Source organism: Scleropages formosus, chromosome 4 (genome assembly GCF_900964775.1).
Source record: "Scleropages formosus chromosome 4, fSclFor1.1, whole genome shotgun sequence".
NCBI classification, from domain to species: Eukaryota; Metazoa; Chordata; class Actinopteri; order Osteoglossiformes; family Osteoglossidae; genus Scleropages; species Scleropages formosus.
Window position 1 is genome coordinate 32,751,845 of NC_041809.1, and position 18,885 is coordinate 32,770,729.

Below are 18,885 nucleotides of genomic sequence, written 5' to 3' on the forward strand. Positions count from 1 at the left end.
CACCCCAAATTAGAGCGTTCAGAAATATTAACGGGAACAGTGCTGTATTCTCTTTGAGCAAAAATATCATCCGAACAACCAATTACATTAGAATAATAAACAAAAATAAATGAGAAAGAATATAATGAAAAAGTAGTTAAATTTAAGTTTGCTTGTTGACTTTGCTTGTAAATAAGTGGAGTTTCAGCTTCAAAAAATGCAAATTGCTTCCTGTGATTGATCCAGAGCAAGTACTGCTACAATGGAAATTGAACGTGTTTACAAATCACTGCAGTTACAAGGATTTTGACAAAAAAAAGAAAAAAAAAAGTGACTAGATCATTAGATCATCAGACTTTAGATAATTATAACACTTGTGTGGGAAACATGCTGCAGAATGGTGTTTGAAAAGGACAAATAGAAATAATATTCACTCTGTATCCATGATAACTTCATCCAATATATTGGTTGAATAGCTTTTTACTCTCAGTGTCTGGACCATTATTATAATAAAGAATGTATTGTATCATATAGCCAGATATTCTGAAACATATCTCTAACAAATTCATATAACTGGAATCCTTAAGACAATCCTAGTAGAATAAAAAAATTTACCATAATTAGTATTTACGCATTTTGTTTACATACATGTGTCAAACATGTATCCTGAAAATCTAATCTGATATTCGGGAATATCGAGATAAAGAGCCTTTAGTAAGCAATAAATTATTTCTATCACATCTGATCTATCACAGCTTTTTGGCTCATGGTAAAATGTAGTGTTTTTGTGTGTTCTGTGTGTTTACCTGTCTTCATGGCTGCATTTTTATTTAATGCTCAGTTCTTTGAGTCTCTGCATCCTGTAAAGGCTTGGAGATGAGGTTTTGAGGCAATAACAAAAGAGACATGACGAATTTCGAGGTTTCGATGACCTCGAGATTTGTCATGTCTCTTTTGTTATTGCCTCTGTTCCGAAGTTCCAAGCATCACTGAAAACTTTGAAAATAGGTGGCCACATATGTTATCCTTGCTAAATTAAATTTAAAAAAAAAAAAACAGATAAAATCAGTGTGGCAGAATACAAGAGGGAGCACATGGAAACACAAAAGGTTAAGTGGATCTGGGCAAGATCACTCAACAGTATGGATCTTGATCCTGTTTTAAACTTTATTCTGAATTAACATCTGTGGAATGCTCTCTGCCAGAGAAATTGAGACCATCTCTGTCGTAATCTCCAGCAGCAGGACACCGTAGCCTTTTTTTTTTTTTTTTTTTCTCCAAATCTCCTAACGGCTCCCTGCTAATTCCCTGCCAAAACTATCAGTGGATTTCTTCCTCCTAATCTCTCATAATGCCTTATTCGATTATTGTCAATGCTCTCCCTCCCTGCTCCTCCGTCTCTTAAAACTCTTTAGCTCCTTCATTTCTGTTCCCTTTTTTTTTTTTTCTTTCTTTTTCTGAACACACTACTCGGTCAGACGAAGACCTACCGCACAGGGGAAGTCGATGAGGACAGTTTTCCCATGATTTACTGTAAGCTTTAGAGCCGCAGTTCCACCCCACCCCCCCTCCAAGTATGGATCGTGCTCTTTATTTCAGTTGACGACGCTTTTTTTTCAAAAAAAAAAAAAAAAGAAAAAAAAAACATTATTTATTATAGAAGCTCTGAAAGGCATGGCTTTCCTCATCACTTGGATCTTACTCTCCTGGTGAGTAACTAAACTGGTTCTGCACGCCTTTTTTACCACAGTGTGCGGGGTACCGAAAGTGGTGTTAATGTTGTGGTTTTATCTTTAGTTGCGATTCTTTTATTATTTGCGTTATCATGTCAAATAATAAAAGAATCAGTCACAACTGAAAAAATAAACGCTGCATCGCTGCTCTTCTTAACATTCATTGTTTCCACTCGTGTGTGTGTGTGTGTGTGTGTGTGTGGTGGAGATGCGGGCGAGAGTTGCGGAGAAGAGGGGCTCTAAAGTGTGTGCTGTGTTTCCAGGGTGGGCGATGCGTGGGGGAGTCAGCAGGCAGAACCGCGCGTCTATCTGGACAACATAACGCGAATCCTGGATCGACTGCTGGACGGATACGACAACCGGCTGCGACCTGGATTCGGAGGTATTGAGCCCGGCGATGCCGGTAACAGGTGCTGGGAAAAGTGCGTCGGAGATCAAAGCGCTTTCGCGTGAGCTCAGAACTTTTATGTTGCCGCGCACTTGATTGAGCGGCGCCGAATTGTCGCTCCCGCTAAAAGACGCGCCGGCGTTTCGATCTCCTTGAGCCTCCCGTACCGGGACCCCCCATCATGTACTGATTCTCTGGCAAATCTATTTTGACACATACTTTTACCCTCCAGAATTCCTGAGATGTGCAAAGCTTTGGCAAAAGGGTGAAAGTTTCCAAGGTCCTCTTCTTGACTTTTGCAGAACAGTCATCAAAGCTCAGCTACTTGGACTCAAGGGGTTTTAGCGCCATTTAGGCGTTACTCCTGTTAGGACGTTCTGTCAAAGATACTCATGTGCAAGCTGTGTCTAGAGGAAACAGTTTTGTCGTTTTGAAAGATTGAGAACAACCATGGCAGCATAAAAAAGTATATAATAATGTGTGAGTGACAGAGAGAGTGTGTGTGTGTTCCACTGATGAATGGATGAGTGACCCATTGTAAGTAGTGTATCTAGCAGTTTAAGTCACCACGGTGAATAAGGTGTGTGGGCTGATAACCCCTACACATAAAGTTCACTGGAAGTCATTTTGGAGAAAAAACGTCTGCTGAATGAATAAATGTAAATGTAGGTATAAAACATTTTTTTTTAGGTCCTGTTACTGAGGTCAAAACAGACATCTTTGTCACCAGCTTCGGTCCCGTTTCAGATGTTGAAATGGTAGGTGGTGATCTTTCTTCTAGGATAAAGTTTGCCTGTGTAAGAACATGTCTACTCATCTTTTACTTAATTGCTGAGTGGAGCCTTTCCATGTCTTTGGTCACCCCAACTAACACTGCCTTCATTATTCTGACATTTGGGCAAGATGTCATTAGAGCAGATTAGGGATTTTAATCTGTTTGACAATCCCTGACTGAAGGTCCCAGATCAGTGGTTTATTTCTGTTGCACACTATACTATTTTAATAGCATCCAAAGCCACTCTAATCATCATCTGACACCTTATTAAGTTGCTATAAGCAGCATGGATAAGAATTTACAAAGTTACAAACCACCTACTGTATAGGAACTGTCTAGTAATTCCGTATGGTAAAAAGGACACAGGTTGACATGGTTGCAGTTGCTTTTTTTGAAACAGGCTTCAGAGGAACTGCTTCATTACATGTTTTTTAAATATATAAATACACAATAGATGAAGAGTAAATATGCCAGGAAGAAGTGAACGCTTGTGGAAAAAGGGAAACGGCAACAAGTTTTCATGTGGGGTTGCATTAGACTCTCCCGTGTTGTGATTTTTACCTTACTGCCTGTTATGAAGCAATATGGTTTTGGGGCAAGTGCAAAGAAAACCAGCATATTGCAGGAGTACACCATGGATGTGTTCTTCCGGCAAACGTGGATCGATGAGAGGCTGAAATTCGAGGGGCCCACGGAGATCCTTCGGTTAAACAATCTCATGGTCAGCAAGATCTGGACGCCAGACACCTTTTTCCGGAATGGGAAGAGGTCCATCTCGCACAACATGACCACTCCTAACAAGCTGTTCCGCATCATGCAGAATGGAACAGTGCTCTATACCATGAGGTACAGTGGTCCCAAAATAATTCAGATGATTTTTGCTTTATTTTTACATTTTTTTTACATTTTTTTTGATGTTTTTTGATGTTTTTTTTTTTTTTTTTTGTCCAGTGTCTTCGTAGACTAACATGATTTTTCTCATTATTGCCACATGGGTACAACAAATCACACACTGTTGATTTTCTAGCGTTACCCTGCTATTTTCTGTTAAAGCAATGATGTGTCACAGGCAGTTCTGTTTCGTGAATGCCTTCATAGCTAAAGGTCGTTGTTAAGCGCAACACAGGGCTGAGTTTTCAGTTACATAACGTAGAGGAGCGTGCATTATGCCGCTCATCTTTCCTTTATAAAATAAAATAAAGTGGGCTATGTTGTTTTACTGCAGACTAACCATTAATGCAGAATGCCCAATGAGGCTCATGAACTTTCCAATGGATGGACACGCTTGTCCACTCAAGTTCGGCAGCTGTAAGTCGCTTTAGTCAGTCGGAGATCACGTTCAATCACAGCGATGTGTGATAAGTAGTGTTTACTGACTATTGTTTCCTTGAACCACAGACGCCTACCCCATCAGTGAAATTATTTATACGTGGAAGAAGGGGCCGCTGCTATCAGTCGAAGTACCGCAGGAGTCATCAAGTTTGCTGCAGTATGACCTAATAGGGCAGACGGTATCAAGCGAAAGGTTGAAGTCCAACACAGGTAAGGTACATTGAAAGCTCACTTTCAGCCCTTTGACATATTAAATTAGCAAAAAAAGTAGGTGTTGAGTTTATACAGTCTGCTCGATTAATGCAAGAGCCAACCGTTTACAGTAGAACGCAACTGCATGTCTTTATCTAAAAAGCAGAGTACTGCTACGTGTTGTTAATTGATCCTTGTGTTTTTCGTTTCCCAGTTATACTGCATTGTGTGTTCAGTACAAAAGTGTCTACAGTTGGGTGAATTGTTCCAGGAGTTACTGTCTTGTGCCACAAAAATTCCGTTTGTTTTCTGACAGGTGAATACGTAATTATGACAGTTTACTTCCACCTGCAGAGGAAGATGGGCTTCTTCTTGATTCAGACATACATTCCGTGCATAATGACCGTAATACTTTCTCAGGTGTCTTTTTGGATCAATAAGGAATCAGTTCCTGCTAGAACTGTATTTGGTAGGCCTGTGATCTTTGTGGTCGCTTCATGGTGCATTCTGTCAGTCATTATGTCTGCTGTGCTTACATGTAACATGGTAAACATATATATACATATACATGTCTGACACGCAAATTTTTCCTTAGGGTTCTTTTTAGTTTAATTTAGCTACTGCTTTTTTACTCTAGGATGGTGGCAGAGTGGTGATGGTTTTTTGCACACCAGATTACCTTAATTTGCTTTCATTTTGCAAAACAGAAGTGTGAAAATTTTTTACTGTAAAGCGGGCATCTCAGAACAGGGACTGTTTGGAGTAATCCTGCAGGCTCACCGGTCTTGCTTGTACACATTACTGCATGCTACGCTGAGCGGGCCCTTGCCTTAGGAGTAGAGAGCTCTTACATTTAATTCTCATCCTTTGGATCCACAGTTTAATTTGCTTCGCTGAATGCAGCATGCACGTGGAATGGCCAGGCTTTGTTGATGGTTCCTTTCTAGAACTTCAGAGGCATTGACAGCCAGGCCAGCGCTGCAGACGCACATGACTTCAGAAGAGTACAACCTTGGCTGCCCAGTGGAACATGTGCACAGACATTCTTAACTCATTGCAACTCAACCTTAGTCTGTTAGATGCTTAAAAGTGGGAAAAAGGAAGAGAATTTAAAAAAAAAAAAATAAAAAAGCTTACTGTTGTGATGATGTTTAAGTGCTCTGCCGAGGCTGTGCTCAAGGCTGTTTTTTTTTCTTTATTTTTTTTAAGTGTGCTGCCTCTTTCCAAGGTGCAGATCAAGGGGATTTATACTTGTTTTTTTTTAAAATGTTAAGATTAGTGAAACTGTGGCAAATAACCACTTGGGGGGCTCTAAACTCAGTACGTGTTAGTTTTTTTTGTAGATCAAATATGTATGATGTATGGATGAGTGACCCATTGTAAGTAGCGTATCTAGCAGTGTAAGTCACCACGGTGAATAAGGTGTGTGGGCTCATAACAGTGCATAGAGGTCATTGGAAGTTGTTTTGGAGAAAAGCGTCTGCTAAATAAATAATTGTAAATGTAAATAAATGGGGGGAACAGCGGGCTTGGCTGGGTCCCGCTCCCTGGTGGGTCTGGGGTTCCAGTCCTACTTGGGGTGCCTTGCGATGGACTGGCGTCCTGCCCTGGGTGCCCCCTCCAACCCCAGTTCTGCGCCCTGTGCTGCCGGACAAGTCCCCAGCTTGCCTCGACCCCGCTCAGGACAAGCGGCCTCAGACAGTGTGTGTGTGTGTGTGTGTGTGTGTGTGTGTGTGTAAATAAAGGTAAATAGCAACAAGAGGGGCTGACCCAGCTAGATGAGTGACTCCCAGCAATCATGAAGCTAGAACAAGTGAGGAGCTGGCTGGAGTGCTTCGCCAGGACGCAGGACAATAGCCGTTGCTGTTGTGCAGTATTACAGGCCGAGCGCGCTTAAGAGCAGCGGCTCCCCTCCAGGCTGCAGTCTAAGAGGCTTAACTGAGTGAGGCTAATTTGTACCTTGCTTTTTGCCTTTACAGGCAAGCACATTGATGCCTGAGGCCCATTGATGCGCTTACCAAGCGCGGTGACGCTACGAAGAGGGCTCTCTCTTTCCCATGCTCCTGTTCTTGTCCCTTTGTTTCCTTCATTTCCCTTTTTATTTCTCCCTGTTGCTTTTCTTTCCTTCTCTTTACCTCTGTTTTCGAGCATTTGCAGAATGCGCAAATTTCCGGTTTGCTTTAAACGGGCTGCATGAGGCACGCCTCACGTTGGCTTTCGACGGAGGAGACATTTTTACTTAAACGACAACCTGAATCGCTTCTGTATTTTTATTTCAAGAAATCAAAGCACATGAGTATAAAACTAGCAAGGAAATAGGAAATGTACTCGCAATGAAGTGTGAGAAGAGCAATATCATAAAACGAAATGTACCCGGTTTCTGTGATATCCCACTCAGTGTGCATTTAAGGTGTCTGGAGTGTAAATTAAATTGTTACTGCTGATAAAAGCACCGGGTTTCCTATTTGCTCCTTCACGGCCTGCTACGGTTGCACCGTTCCGCCGTTGTATAAATCGCAGCTCTCTAAGGTGCCTTTATGTGTTAGGATGGAAAATGAGGGCTGACATATCAGCAATTAGCAGTTCTGGGATTGCTTTTGCAAAATTTTTGCACCGATACATTTTCAATGCAATTTGCTTCTGCCGTATGTGACATCGCATCTAGTGTGAAGTGTGAAAAGCTGCCCACACTGAGTTTATAAGTCTTGCCAACAGATTTTTCTCGCTAGCATTGTCTGTTAATCATACACCAGTGGATGCTGGTGCCTCTTTAACCACTCGTTGTATTTCTGGATCAACACAAAGTATGTTTTTTTTTTTTTTTTCCTGTTAAAAGTAAGTTGCAAAGCAGCAGAAAAGCATTTTGTGAGCCTTTTTTTTTTTTTTTTTTTTTTTTTAATATTCCGACCGTGCGCTTTGTGAAACTTGCTGAAGAGGTGATATGCAACACTTTTACACATATGCAGTTTAATGTGTACACAGTCTGCAGACTGCTTTGTCATTTTATAAGCTGTAATTAAAAAAAGATTTTGATCTAATTTTTATCAGTCGTTCAGATGCATAAGGTCGTACTGAAGCCTACGAGTGTACGTTGTTATTGCATGAGCTCAAAGTGTGAAGAGGTCTAGATTAATTTCCTCTCATTCGCCAGAACAGATCTGGAAATCTGGGTTCATTTTTTTGTAAATGAATGACTTTGGGACTCTCACATTGCTTCATTTTGAATTTTAAGTCTTGTCAATGAAGCTTCCTGCCAGAATTACCCACTAGTTCATTCTTAAGGGGTTGGCATTTTTGCTCCCTTTGAAACGTGTTACATGTAAAGCCTGACTCATTCCATCTGTACCTGTCCTCATCAGTTCTTTCCATCCTGTCTCCATTCCAGGTGTGTACTCAATCCAAGTAGTCCATTTCTTTCTGGAAAGGAAACTAGGCAACTACCTCATTCAGACGTACATCCCATTGATCATGACTGTCGTACAGTCGCAGGTTGTGTTCTGGATCAACAAAGAGTCTGTTCCTGCACGAACCGTGGCCGGTATGACAGTGTCCATTGGTGGCTCATCTCTCATTGTATTTTTAGTTTTGAGTGTAAAAAAAAAATCCTGAGATGTGTTTGGATACATGTCCAAGAACTTATCGGTGACCTTGTCGCTTCGGAAGAGCCTTTATTTTAGTGTCTTCACTAAATCTGGAGCTGCTTTTCCTGTTGCGTCTCAGTATGAATATTTCCAAGAGAATATTCTAATGCTCAGATCCGCTTAGCTTCCAGTAGTTTTTGTGGGAATGAAACACCACATCTAAGTGATAAGACAAATAGCCAAGATTTTTTTTCCTTTTAACTATATCAGTACAACCTTTTTTCCAAGGGCACTGAGGGACATGGACACAAATGCATCTCTGATCAAAAATGAGGGTTTTAAAAGACCAGGAATATGTGAATGTGACTGAGATATGTGTAATCTAGCAAAGGCATGACATGTGCAAAGGTAGTTAAATTCTTCTATTATAATATTGTTTTATTCACTATTTTAGATTTATTATCATAAATATTTGCACTTTAAATGATGCTGCAGTTAACTAACATATTAACAGTATATATTTTGGCTTTCATTAGGTGGTACTGTTACCACAATACTGTACAATCCAGTCAGTCCACCTCTATTTTGATGCTACTGTAAGACTTATGCATGTTGCAAGTGCTGAAAGTTCTCTTGGAGCCCATGAGAATTCTAGTTGTATGGTGATGCCATCTTTAGTTTTCCATTCCAATGCAAGGGAGGAAGGCCTAAGCTTGAGGCCAGTTGCCCAAGTGCAGTTCCATTGCATGCAAGCTTCTGTGTGTTCAGTTACCCTCTACACAATGGCTCTGACTGGCTTTCAATGGATTGTTTCTGTTGGACAGCATCACCATTGACATTCATTAAGTTCAGAGACGAAAGGCTTTGTGTTTCTAAGTCACTTTCTGGTAGAGGGCATAGAGGGTAATAATGGACTCCACTTGTCAAGCCTCAGCTAATGTCTTCTTCTGTGTATTCTGCAGGTATTACCACTGTGCTCACGATGACCACTCTGAGTATAAGTGCGCGGCACTCGCTGCCCAAAGTGTCGTACGCTACGGCGATGGACTGGTTCATCGCTGTGTGCTTCGCCTTTGTCTTCTCAGCGCTCATCGAATTTGCCGCTGTCAACTACTTTTCCACGTTGCAGGCCAACCGGGAGATGCGCAAGGCAGCGGCACTGAAGGCGGCCGCCCAAGAGGCAGCCGGTGCTGAGAGCGACGAGGAGGTGCTCTCTGTAAGAACTCAACGCCTTTCCACACCTGCTGAGAACCTCTATTGTACCTGCCATTAGATGATATTGGATTGACGTGGCTTTTTAGGATTTTCTTCCGCCACGTTCTCAGTGGTACAGCCTAGACGATGTAGATGAGTACACAGGTGGTACTCTGGGGCACGATTTGCACAACAACAAGAGGCCAATTTTCTTAGCCTGATGTAGCATCTTTAAAGAGATCATGGTCATCTGTTTTAGGGTACCTTGCTCCAAACACACGTGCTGACGCTTGTCTGCGAAAGGAAATTAAAAATGAAACATCCACATGGCAACAGCTGCTGCACCATGCAGCGATTTGCATCTTTCACAGACTTCTCAAAAAGTCTGGCGGAGCTATTTTCGGATATCTTCCACTATCATCTATTAAAGATATGTTATATAATGGTGTCAGGAGCAAAACCTCGCCAAAGTTACAGACAGCTGAGACACTAAGGCACTAATAGTAAGCCCTGTGTCAACAAGTCTTACTCTACATGGTCTGCTATTTAAATGAGATTAAACCAATAATTAAATTTTTATTTGTGTTCCAGGCAACGATTCACAATATTAAAATCCCAGATTTTTTTTTTTTGTAAATTTTGTTTCGTTTAAAGTTTTTTAATCGTTGTTTTGAAGAAATACTGGTGTTTCCAAACACCATCTGCAACCAAGTCTTTATTTTCTTATAGCAGCGTTGCTATAGAATTCATGCTAACCCATTGAAAAATAGGGAAGCTTGGGCTCTGGACCTGTTCCAAGTGAGGTCCAGCCTGATGGCACATTTTTAAAAATAACAGTGGCAAGAAAGCAACACGATGAGCATCATCCCTGCATGATCTCGCACCTTGGTAGGGTGTGCGCAGCATTCGGTGGCTGACATTTGCTGCCGCAACCTGGCCCCTCAATAGACGCCAGTTAAGCTTTTGCCTCCCCCGCCCCTTTCAAACCATGTCTCTGGGAGGCTTTGGAAAGCAGAAGGAGCTCCCGGTGGGAGCTTGTGTTGATACAGTCCAGTAAATCCAGTAAACACACTTCTGCTCTTCTCATTCTGTTGCTGTTAATTTTTTAATACGTCAATAGTTACAACTCTAAAGCCAAAGCCTTCCTTTGAACATCGTCAGCTTCACAGAAAATTTAGAATTGAAAATTTGAATTTTTCTTTTAGCAGCGTAGTGGTTGGGGTTGCTGACTTTGCATCCAGAAGTTGCAGGTTCAAGGCCTCCCTTTGGCTGTCGTACCCTTCAGCAAGCTATTTACCCTGAATTGCTCGACTAAAACCACCCAGATCTCTAAAGGGGCAAATAGTTGTAAGATTGTAATAACTGTGACCTTAATATTGCATGTTGGTTTGGACAGATGTAAATAATTCAAAAGTTGAATGTGTGCAACATGACTTATTGTCTCTGGGACAGTCAAAAAATGTGGCTCACATAATGCGGGTAGCCTAACCCATGTTTGAGGGCATAATGGGTAGGCCAAGCAATAAATCTCATCCCACCAACCCGCGTCCAACTTGCCACCCTGCAGCCCGAGTTGGATGGTGGCGGCACCCTGAAGAAAAGGACAAACACGGTGGGCCGCAGTGAGCCGTCAGCAGAGCCGCTCGCTCCCGGCCCGGCGCCAACCTTCCTCCAGCAGGGCACGGCTGTGCCAGCCAACAACGTGCTGACGGGCACAAGCATCATTGACAAGTATGCACGCATCCTCTTTCCCCTGTCATTTGGAGCCTTCAATCTGGTCTACTGGATTGTTTATCTCACAAAGGACACCATGGAGCTCTCCAGGTATGGACCCAAATATGTGTTATATTGAATAATATAATTTACTTTAAAGCACGCCTCTGTTTATACCTTGCTGTGCATAGGAACGAATGTAAAAGTAGTAGTAGTTACTACAGCAGCTTACTTGTACTTTTCTATTTTTGGATTCGAAATCACCCTTTAATTCCCAACTATGTACTTCTTTCGCAGTTATGAAAAAAACGACTGAATAACATATTTCTTTGTTGAGTTGCCTAGAGTATTGTAAAAAGTTTTGTGCTGATGAAGGAAGGTATTTACAGTACCGTTTACCTTCTTTCTGGGATGGGAGAGGGTAATTCTTCCCTTACAGGGTTGGAAACTAGGCCTAAATCCAACTCAGTGTTCCTCACACGGTCCAAATGCGTGTCATCTGGTGACTCTAAATTCCTGTTAGTGTGTGTATGTCTAAGTGACGGTACATATGATCGTCCCTCAATGGTAAGAGTGTACTGTACCTCGTATCCTATGCCCCCTGGGATTGGCCGCGTATTTTGTTAGCCGTTTCTGAAAGTGGATACATGGATTTACTTCATTACTCTGAATAAAGGCTAAAGTGACAGTGTAAACATTTCAGTTGTTGATATTTTTTTTCCAAGCAGACACTTATTTAAATATTATTTTATTAAACTGCGACATGTCAAGCTTAGTCCTAACCAGAGCAGTACCAATCTGGCCTCATTGTCCAGATTTCATATTGACTACAGCTTTCCACCTTTTTAGATGGGCAAATCAAATGACTTCATTAACTACTGAATTGCTTGCTTTTTTTTTTTTTTTTTTTTGCTTTTTGGTTACTTATTGATTTTTGATTATTTTTTCACTTTAGTCAGCCTTGGGTCTAAGCTCAACTTCATAAAATATTGTTTTTTTTTTTTTTTCTATTTACAATATAAAGGTCTCATTCTTGGGGGCGTGGTGGCACAGTGGGTTGGACCTGGTCCCGCTCTCCGGTGGGTTTGAGGTTCGAGTCCTGCTTGGGGTGCCTTGTGACGGTCTAGTGTCCCATCCTGGGTGTGTCCCCTCCCCCTCTGGCCTTGCGCCCTGTGTTGCCGGGTTGGGCTCTGGCTCCCTGCAACCCCTTATGGGACAAGCAGTTCGGACGGATGATGATGAGATCTCGTTCTTTAGAAGTTTGGAACTGGGTGGATTAACATTGATGAGAATTTCAGGGTTAAAGAAAAAAAGATTTTTTTAAAAAAAAAAAGTATCTATTGTTATTTTCAGGACCAGTTAAGAAATTTTGTCATTTTCCATTTGATCAGCATCAGATTTCTTACACCTCAATGAATTAATGATTTTAAAACCCCTCATTTATTCAACTAGATAATAAATTACATTACATTTACTAATCAATTTATTAATTTATAAATTACATGTACATCGCTTTTACAATAAATAAATGCGATGTACTTGTAATGTAACCTACGGAATGTGTCGTTTCCATGTTTTTTTTTTAGTGCTTTTGTTTTAGAAGCACATGTGTGGTCAGATGTCCTTTTGACTGTCAGCCAGACAGGCACTGCAGAGATAAGACACGACAAATGATGAGTGGTCTGAGCTGGACTTACGAAATTTGGCCAAAGGCACTCTTATTGACAGAGATTCAATTAGAAGGCACATAGGCAGCAGCGGCACATTCTGTGATTCTTGTTGCTTATTTCTGCGGAGCAGCACTGCTGCGTATCGCTCTGTGTGTGGGATAGTAACACACTCTTGCACGGTATCCAACCATTCCCCGAAGCTCCGCCAACACGACGCCCACGCCAACACACGCAGACGCAGTTACAAAACCACGCACACACATTCACGCTCTTCCATCTGTTCTCCGAAGGGCGCCGAAAGACTCGTCTTCATGCATTGTTTGGCAATATGAAAAGATGCAAATTTTCAGATGAATACATACATGCCGTGTATGAGGTTTCATTAGCATAGAAGCACTGAATTAATGCAGCAAGGACGGGTATAAGACAGGTTACAGTTTCGTCTTGTTTCTTGTTTTTCCAAATTGCAGCCTTCGTTGTTGATTTATTTTCAACTTTACTTTGTTAGAGATACACTGACGCAAATAAGCTTTTAGTTTTACAAGTCCAGCATCTTGCCAACCGCATTTAAAATTAACTCCACCGCAAACAAAACGAATTTTTTTGGTTAGAAATACAGTGTGATTAACATGTTTAAAGTTATTTATGCAGTCCCTTTCGTAACAGCTTAACAGTTTTAAATGTAATATGCTGACTTACATTACATGCACACACATCGTCTGAAACCACTTGTCCCGAGCAGGGTTGCGGCGAACCGGAACCTAACCCGGCAATACAGAGCGTAAGGCTGGAGGGGGAGGCGACACACCCAGGACGGGACGCCAGTCCTCTATAAGGCATCTCAAACAGGACTTGAACCCCAGAAACACCAAAAAGCGGGACCTGGTCAAACACACTGCGCCACCACACCCCTGTCACATTACTTTACGCTTACATTTATTTATTTAGCAGACACTTTGGTCCAAAGCGACTTCCAATGAACTCTATGTAGTGTTATCAGCCCACACACCTTATTCACCTCGGTGACTTACACTGCCAGATACACTACTTACACTGGGTCACTCATCCATACATCAGTGGAACACACTCACACTCTCTCTGTCAGTCACACACTATGGGTGAACCTGAATAGCATGTCTTTAGACTGTGGGAGGAAACCAGAGCACCCGGAGGAAACCCACACAGACATGGGGAGAACATGTAAACTCCACACAGACCGAACAGGGATTGAACTCCCATCCTCTCGCCCTACGCAGGCGGTGTGAGACTGGCAAATTGTATATTTGCCCAATGTTAGCGGAAACTGACACAGAATACTGGCAGACTTTGAGACACATCCAGGTGTTTTCAATGACATCTTTGATCAAAAATCAAATGGCAGCCAGAGAACAGAGTGGGGATGTACGAATCCTTTCTCGAACCTTCATAAAGACTATTTGTCAACAGCCACGGAATCCTACATTTTGTACCAGGTATTCAAAATACTCCTATTTCATAGTCTCACTGGATACACTTCAGTGCCTGGCATCTTCTTATGTTCAGCTTTGGTGTTATTTAGACATTTTAATATATAGATGGATGAATTTGTCTGAACCGCTTGTTCTATACAGGGTCGCAGAGAACCAGGGCCTAACCCGGCAACTCAGGGCATAAGGCTGGAGGGGGAGGGGACACACCCAGGACGGGACGCCAATCCGTCACAAGGCACCCCAAGCGGGATTCGAACCCCAGACCCACCAGAGAGCAAGACCCAGCCCAACCCACTGCACCACCACACCTCCTTAAATAGTGAATACACACACACACACACATTTTCAGAACCGCTTGTCCCATACGGGGTCACGGGGAACCGGAGCCTACCCGGCAACACAGGGCGTAAGGCCGGAGGGGGAAGGGGACACACCCAGGACGGGACGCCAGTCCGTCACAAGGTACCCCAAGCGGGACTCGAACCCCAGACCCACCGGACAGCAGGACTGCGGTCCAACCCACTGCGCCACCGCACCCCCTAAATAGTGAATAATCTTGCAAAAATGCATTGATGGAAGGGTCCACCAAACAGTTTTCACTTCTTTTGTTAAATTATGCAAATTAAACAAATCCCAATGAAAGAGAAACTGCAGAGTTACTGAGAGACACCTGCATTTGAAGGGTAAAATGCAGGTAAAAAATTGAATTTACTCTTCATGACCTGTAATTTTTCACACTGCCTACCAGTGGCGGATTTTAAATGGAGGTTTATTTAGATTGGCCATTAAGAAAATAATGTTTGCCTGTCGAAGCTTTCGAAGGCCAGGGCTTATGTCACTGGAATCTACCTGTAGGCGATAAACTCACTCATTACAGTCTACTGGAGTGCAGGAGAAAAAGCTGCTTCTTCTGTCACTCATAAATCAAAACCACTAAACGTCATATGGAATTCTGCAGCAGTTGCCCTTGCTACAATGCTGCACCGTAATGATCCTTCAATTGCTCCCCCTTCGGCAATAAAATATAATAGTCTGAAAAATGTAAAGCCGTGCTAATTTGTCAAAATACTTCGGTAATTTCCCATTAAGATGGCAAGGTGGCACAGAAACTCGTGTTGCTGTCTTACGGTGCCCGAGTAATGTGAGAGGACAGGGGTTCGAGCCCTGCTCAGTCTGTGTGAAGTTTACGTGTTCCGCCGTGTCTGCATGGGTTTCCTCCAGGTGCTCTGGTTTCCTCCCACAGTCCAAAGACATTCTGTTTAGGTTCATCCATAGTGTGTGAGTGATAGAGAGAGTGTGTGTGTGTGTTTGTTTCACTGATGTATGGACGAGTGACCCAGTGTAAGTAGTGTATCTAGCAGTGTAAGTCACTGTGGTGAATAAGGTGTGTGGGCTCATAACACTACATAGAGTTCATTGGAAGTCACTTTGGAGAAAAGTGTCTGCTTCACAAATAAATGTAACATGATTCCCATATTTGCATTCATTGCAATGATTGTATGTTTTGGTAACAAAAATGGAACACATTTAGGTGTAGATTTAGTACACCCAGATTTTGCTGCTTATTTAAGTTTTTTCCTATAATTTGTCAAAAAATGGTTTACACACTTCCTTTCATCGCATTCTTACTGAGGACACACTTGTATCGGATAAATTCTTATATTTAAATTGTGTAATAATTGAAAGATTTGTTTTAGTTCTGTCGTGTACCATTTGTCCAGCTTATATGTAAACATTGTACGATTTACGTGAGCATACTGGTAACAAATGGGTTGATTCAGAATCCCTGGTATAAACGGGCTGAAAGATGACTGAAATGTTTCATTTTATATTAGAATGTTAAAAATTACATCTGAAAAAAATTTTTGAAAAATTTACATAAAATATTTTATTAGTGGGGGTGGTGGAGTGGTGCAGCGGGTTTGGCCGGGTCCCGCTCTCTGGTGGGTCTGGGGTTCGAGTCCTGCTTGGGGTGCCTTGCTGTGGACTGGCGTCCCGCCCTGAGTGTGTCCCCTCCCCTTCCAGCCCCTTGCCCTGTGCTGCTGGGTTAGGCTCTGGCTTTCCACGACCCCACTTGGGACTAGCGGCTTCAGCCAGTGTGCGTCTGTTATTCATGTTTATTATCAGTTTGTAATGTCATCTAGAAAACTGTTAGTCTGCATGCAGATTCCAGTTTGGTCTGGAAAATAACCGTTCGGGTTGGGAAATGCACATGACCGGAACTGCAGCGAGGCACAAGCCAAAAAAAGTGCATCATTAATATAGACATAACTGTTAAAATACACCTTTAAATTCATAAGAGGAGAAAAAACGTTTTTTGACAAGATTTTTCTGAAGAAGGGCTTGTTCCAGTAGACAGGCTCACATGTCAGGCTGTGGGGGAAATCAGATTAGAATACCTTCAGCACCCTGTTCCACACTGCTTGCCACAAAGCGATTTAGGTGCTAATCTACACATCTCCATATCCACTGCTGACCTTCACCACACCAGCCTCTTATTCTCCCGTATCACCTGGTACCGTAGTGGTTAGAGCTGCTTCTGTGGGACCCAAAAGTTGCAGGTTTAAATTTCACCTCTGGCTGCAGTACTCTTTAGCAAGGTACTCACCCTAAAACGCTGCAGTAAAATCACCCAGCTGTATAAATGGGTAAATAACTGGAGGTAGACTAATGTTGTAAGTTGCTTTGGAGAAAAGCTTCGGTTAAATAAATACATGTATTCATTTAGCTCAAGCTTTTCTCCAAAGCAACTTCCAATGAACTCTATGTAGTGTTATCAGCCCACACACCTTATTCACCGCGGTGATTTACACTGCTAGATACACTACTTACACTGGGTCACTCATCCATACATCAGTGGAACACACTCTCTCTGTCTGTTTGTCATTCGTACACTATGGGTGAACCTGAACAGCATGTCTTTGGACTGTGGGAGGAAACCAGAGCACCCAGGGGAAACCCACAGAGACACGGGGAGAACATGCAAACTCCACACAGACTGAGCAGAGATCAGGAGACATATATTAGTGCCCTATATTAGTGTAATAATAAATAGGAGTAAATGTAAATGTCTCCAGCCTCCTGGCTCAGCAGAGTTCTACTAACCATGTTCTGTCTTCTGTTGACAGGGACAAGCAGTGACCCCCCCCCCCCCCAGACCCCCTGCCAATAGGTATCCCCGCACACAAAGAGTGTTTGCAGCTTCGAGAAACGGCGGACAATTGACGGATAGCGGAAGCACAGCTGGGTCTTCGCTGCTGCCTCTGCTTGTTGCACTTAAACTTTCTGTCTTATGGCTGGGAAAGGAGCAGGAGCACTTGGGTCGATGGTGGGGCGAGCGCACTCCTCGGACCAGGGATCTCCGTTCCCTCCTTTCCCTCTTCTCCGCTGACTTGCGGTTTAAGGGAAATGCATGTTCCCAGAGTTTACACTCAACCCCTCCCATGCCTGGAAAAATACACGTTCGAGCTCTGTAACCTTCATTTGACGTACGTCTAGTTTCCTGAACGACTCTGCGGCTCGTGGGCCGGCGGACGGGCGAGCTGATCAGCAGCTGCGACCCGAGACATGGACACACACACACACACGAACACTATTGTGAATAGCCCCCTGGGGGACCCCCGTTACCCTCCTCCCCAGCATGCACCATGCTTCTCACGAGTCTCCGTGTCCTCCTTTTTTTTTCTCGTTTTGCTTTAATTGGCTTGATTTTTTTTAAAACCGTTGCAGGTACACACACATTCAGCTGGCACAGCGACCGCTGTTTGCACACACACTCGAAAAGTTGCGAATCTGCCATTTAAACCAGTAGAATAAAGATGACTTAACGTCCAGCCATGATGTTTAAAAAAAAAAAGTCAACTGATAATATTCTGAAAATAATTATTAGCCGTATACCGTCTTGATTTGTTGCTTAATTGTGTATAGGAGAAATACAGGGAGAAAATTGTAAATCAATCCTTTTCCCTGTGCAGAGAAAGTGAGTAGCTGCAGGGACAGTCAATTTCCAGCTGCGCTAAGGATGGCAGTGCTTTAAAAGCCTTCTCCGCTTTTCAGTTATTCCAGGGTGACATCAGGTTATCAAATATAAATGAGTGAGGACACAGTGATTTGACCAGACTGGAAATTAAAAAAAGGAAGCGCATAAAAACAAAGCAGATATTTATAGATACTGGCACACACTACGATACAGAAATTGGCATCACTTTGTATTTTTCTTTTCTTTTTTTTCCCAAAATTATTTACGAATTTACTGTCTTCTGTAAACGCATTGATGGCCCACTTGTCTCGACAAAGTCAATCACTGCTACATTCGTGTACTTTTTGTAGAAATTAGAACAAGTGTAATTCAGATGACATGATATTTTTTTCTATTTTCTGCTTGACGAGGTTGTGGTATCGGCAAACAGCCCTGCAGTTCTGATTGCTGGTTTATTTGTATTCATCAAGAAACTCTCTTTCCAGGAAATGTACTATTTGCATTTACATATTATGCTTTTTTCTATAAATACAATATATAAGGCATGATTGGTCTCAGGTCTGTGATTTTTTCTGTTTTTCAACCTTTCAAATTGTTTAATTTTCTATGATAAAAGTAATATTTTCAGCCTATCTTGTTATGGATTGTTTTTATGAAAGAAAAATGTATTAAGTTTTGCTTTTGTTACGTGTTATATTCATACACATTTGATATGTGTTAAGTAGCCATATAGTCACTGACCACTGTATTTGTATGTATAATGTTGGACCTTCTTGAATAAAGGCTACATCTATTTAAAGTCATGTGTTTTAAAGTCTCCTTTTTTTCCCCTTGTCCTTACTTTGTCTTCTCTTTAAAGACCTTCATGAGAAGTCAAATG

The 18,885-nt window shown here is 42.2% G+C and overlaps 1 protein-coding gene across 7 annotated transcripts; it reads left to right on the forward strand.

The window, feature by feature from the left end:
• Window positions 1-982: 982 nt before the first annotated feature.
• Window positions 983-17,871, forward strand: gabra6b (gamma-aminobutyric acid type A receptor subunit alpha6b). 7 transcript variants are annotated; one of them, XM_029251165.1, is made up of 10 exons: window positions 983-1,688; window positions 1,976-2,094; window positions 2,791-2,858; window positions 3,456-3,721; window positions 4,101-4,183; window positions 4,274-4,417; window positions 4,716-4,868; window positions 8,943-9,196; window positions 10,742-10,998; window positions 17,155-17,871. In XM_029251165.1, exons 1-10 carry the CDS (start codon window positions 1,654-1,656, stop codon window positions 17,165-17,167), a joined length of 1,392 nt encoding a protein of 463 aa, XP_029106998.1. In that variant the 5' UTR covers window positions 983-1,653; the 3' UTR covers window positions 17,168-17,871. The 7 variants fall into 7 exon arrangements, with proteins under 7 accessions (XP_029106998.1, XP_018607212.1, XP_029106999.1 ...); XM_018751696.2 differs by lacking the exon at window positions 4,716-4,868 and adding an exon at window positions 7,785-7,937; XM_029251166.1 differs by having other exon boundaries at window positions 3,501-3,721.
• Window positions 17,872-18,885: the final 1,014 nt, after the last annotated feature.